The sequence below is a fragment of the Arachis hypogaea genome, chromosome 8 (assembly GCF_003086295.3).
Source record: "Arachis hypogaea cultivar Tifrunner chromosome 8, arahy.Tifrunner.gnm2.J5K5, whole genome shotgun sequence".
Lineage (NCBI taxonomy): Eukaryota > Viridiplantae > Streptophyta > Magnoliopsida > Fabales > Fabaceae > Arachis > Arachis hypogaea.
The window spans coordinates 747,299-749,913 of record NC_092043.1 but is presented as its reverse complement, the minus strand read 5'-3'; the positions used below and the strand labels follow the sequence as shown (position 1 = coordinate 749,913).

General features: G+C 40.8%; 1 protein-coding gene across 1 annotated transcript; it reads right to left on the bottom strand.

Moving 5' to 3' along the window:
- Positions 1-470: 470 nt before the first annotated feature.
- Positions 471-1,478, bottom strand: LOC112708298 (uncharacterized). The gene is made up of 3 exons (XM_025760485.3): positions 1,181-1,478; positions 909-1,086; positions 471-822 (listed from the first exon to the last, which is right to left on the bottom strand). Exons 1-3 carry the CDS (start codon positions 1,230-1,232, stop codon positions 699-701), a joined length of 354 nt encoding a protein of 117 aa, XP_025616270.1. The 5' UTR covers positions 1,233-1,478; the 3' UTR covers positions 471-698.
- Between the last annotated feature and the right edge of the window lie 1,137 nt (positions 1,479-2,615).

Genomic DNA, 2,615 nt, shown 5'->3' with positions numbered 1-2,615 from the left:
AGTGAGTCCAAAAATCACATTTAAATCCTCAAATTCTCACTCTAACTCTTCGAAATCTAATTTGGACAATTAATTACTTAATTAACCGGTTAATTAGTTGCGGTTCTTACAAGATAAATTACTTAATGAAAATTCGTAAATACCCTCAAATTAACGTATATTCGTAACTAAAATATTTATTTTATTTATTTAAAAAAATCCTACATTTAGGTATCTTTTATTTTTGAATATCTTTATGTAAGACCCGCATTCGCATGTACAATTGCTTTGGGTCATTTACGTGTGGTCTTGGGCCAGCCCGAATTAATAGCAAGAGACAAAACAGTTCACTAGCTAATTAATTTTATTTATAATTAATACCAAAAAAGTGCTAAGTAATGGTTAAGAACCAATGCAAATTTAACGCCCAAAAAACAAAAAAAAAACAATGCAAATGCGCAGTGGAATAGGAGATCAGGAGTATGGGACTGTTAATGTCAACCCAATAATGGCCAGATTGAATATTCTCTCTCTGGCAATTTTGGAATTTTGCATTATGGAACATTTACATTGGAACGCTTCAAAAGTACAAAGTTGAAAAAGAACCATGAAAACAGAGTTGTTCGGCGGCATGATTACTCGCCAAACAGGAACCAAAACATGAGGCATAACTCTATACACTACTAGTATTTGTATGGAAATAAAGTATAGTTTATATATCAAGCACTCATTCCACTTGATGATCCCAAGTTGGCCACGTGAAACTGCGACGCATACTTAGTGTTGGAGGTAGGTTCCGTTTCTGGTGGTTGATTCAGAAATGCCCAGCTGCTCTTGGTCCACCTGCAATCATTTTCCAAAATATATGAATTTCATACCATATTATTATTATGCGGGCAATTGATGATTAGGTTAAACATAATATATACCAGCCAGAGTCAATTTTGTTGATATGGTGTTCCAAGTCCAAGCTTGTTACATCATCCTTATCTATGGACTCCTTCACCCTAAGAACAGACTGGACATGTTCTTCCTCTATCTTCTTTTTTGTTCTCCAAAAAGCAGCGATTTCTTCTTTCGTCAGCGATTTATTCCTCCTACGTTTCTCTGCATCAATGAAAACATTATGATCAGAAGTCATAACATAGTTGGAAAAATTAAACAAGGACTACTATCATTATTATGACTTGATATTACCCACCTAACTTAGGATCCAAGGTGGGAGAGTTCCATCCTGCCATAAGAGAACCCATTGTTGCTAATTTCCTTGTAATTGTAATGTGTGTGATGATAACAGAAAACTCGATAAATCACACTAGTAACAGAATGCTTTTTATATTTAGCGGAACGTCCTCGTGGATTTTCTTGTTTATTCTTATCCCTTTAGCAAATCTTAACTGATGATGATGGTGATGATGAGTGGAGAGGGTGAGTCACCTTCAAAAGTTTTTGGATACTCATATCCTATGCTGATGATGCTGATCCTACCTAGTACTACTAGGATAACGATAAGTGTCATTGTTACTTGGAATCATGCCAATCATGAATAATAAATAATTCCATGTATTTTGGGTTTAAAACAGAGGCAGGCAGCACACAGATAGACTCAAATACAATGCATCGATCTCGCTGCCTGTTTTGTTTATAAAACCAATCGCCTTAGGGGAAAATAATTGAGAATTATTACATGGTTATTAGTTATATAAAGATCTTTATGTTTTTTACAAAAACATAAATAATATATTAATAAATATTATTGTTCGGTCGTCGGTTATCGGACAGGTCGGGTGATTATTTGAGGGGGTGGTAACGCGTCAATAACGGCCGTGCTGGGTGTGGATTTGCCGGGTAGCCGAGCTCTCGCTGTGAAAGGAAAAGGGGGGTGCCACCTGCAAAGACACTCCGACGCCCAAGTCAGCTGGTGTGCAGGTGGGGAATATGATGGGTGGAAAAGTGACGTACCTCGGGGGAAGGGCAGGTCCTTCCCCATTTATACCGTGTCAGAGGTGGGCCCTACAAGGACAGGCCCACCTTCCTCGAAGCTTCCTCACAGCTGTAGTGGAAAGCCGTCAGGGATGCGTGTCCGGGTCACATGGTGAGCTACATGTGCCCGACCACTCGGGTCGGGTATTCAGCGGGTCGGGTTGACCCGTAAGTGGCCTGGGCCAGGCCGCTACAGTGCCCCCACGCGCCGCTAATCGACCGTACGGGTCGTTGGAGGCGAGTTCTTTCTCTTCCTGTTGTCGCGAGGTCGATCGTTCGTATGGGAGACGCGCTACCCGTATGCGTGCCCGTTCGCAATTCGGGGCGTTCTTTTGTCGCCTCGTTTCTCGTGAGGGGCATTAAATGCTCATTAAGGGATGAAAAAACCCATGCGTGTAAAGACTGTTCTGCCCCCAGGCCTTTCGCGCTTCCACTAAAGCGGTTTTAAACAGTTTTTCGTTTTGCTTCTTCTTCTACTTGCTTTGCTTTTCTGATCACACTGCCTATTCCTTCTTCCTGCGCTCTCATCACTTAGAGGTTATTTTCATTGCTCCAGTGCGCTTCGTCCTTATCCGAATTTCCTCGATCATCCAGGTAACTACCTTTTCTTCTTCCGTCTCAATGGTTGTTTGCATGTTTGTTATGAGCATTTT

Coding starts and splice junctions, on each gene's coding strand:
- LOC112708298 (XM_025760485.3), bottom strand. CDS start 1,232: ATGGGTTCTCTTATGGCAGGATGGAACTCTCCCACCTTGGATCCTAAG. Junction 1,087..1,180: donor CACCTTGGATCCTAAGTTAG/GTGGGTAATATC, acceptor TCATTGATGCAG/AGAAACGTAGGAGGAATAAA. Junction 823..908: donor AACAAAATTGACTCTGGCTG/GTATATATTATG, acceptor AAATGATTGCAG/GTGGACCAAGAGCAGCTGGG.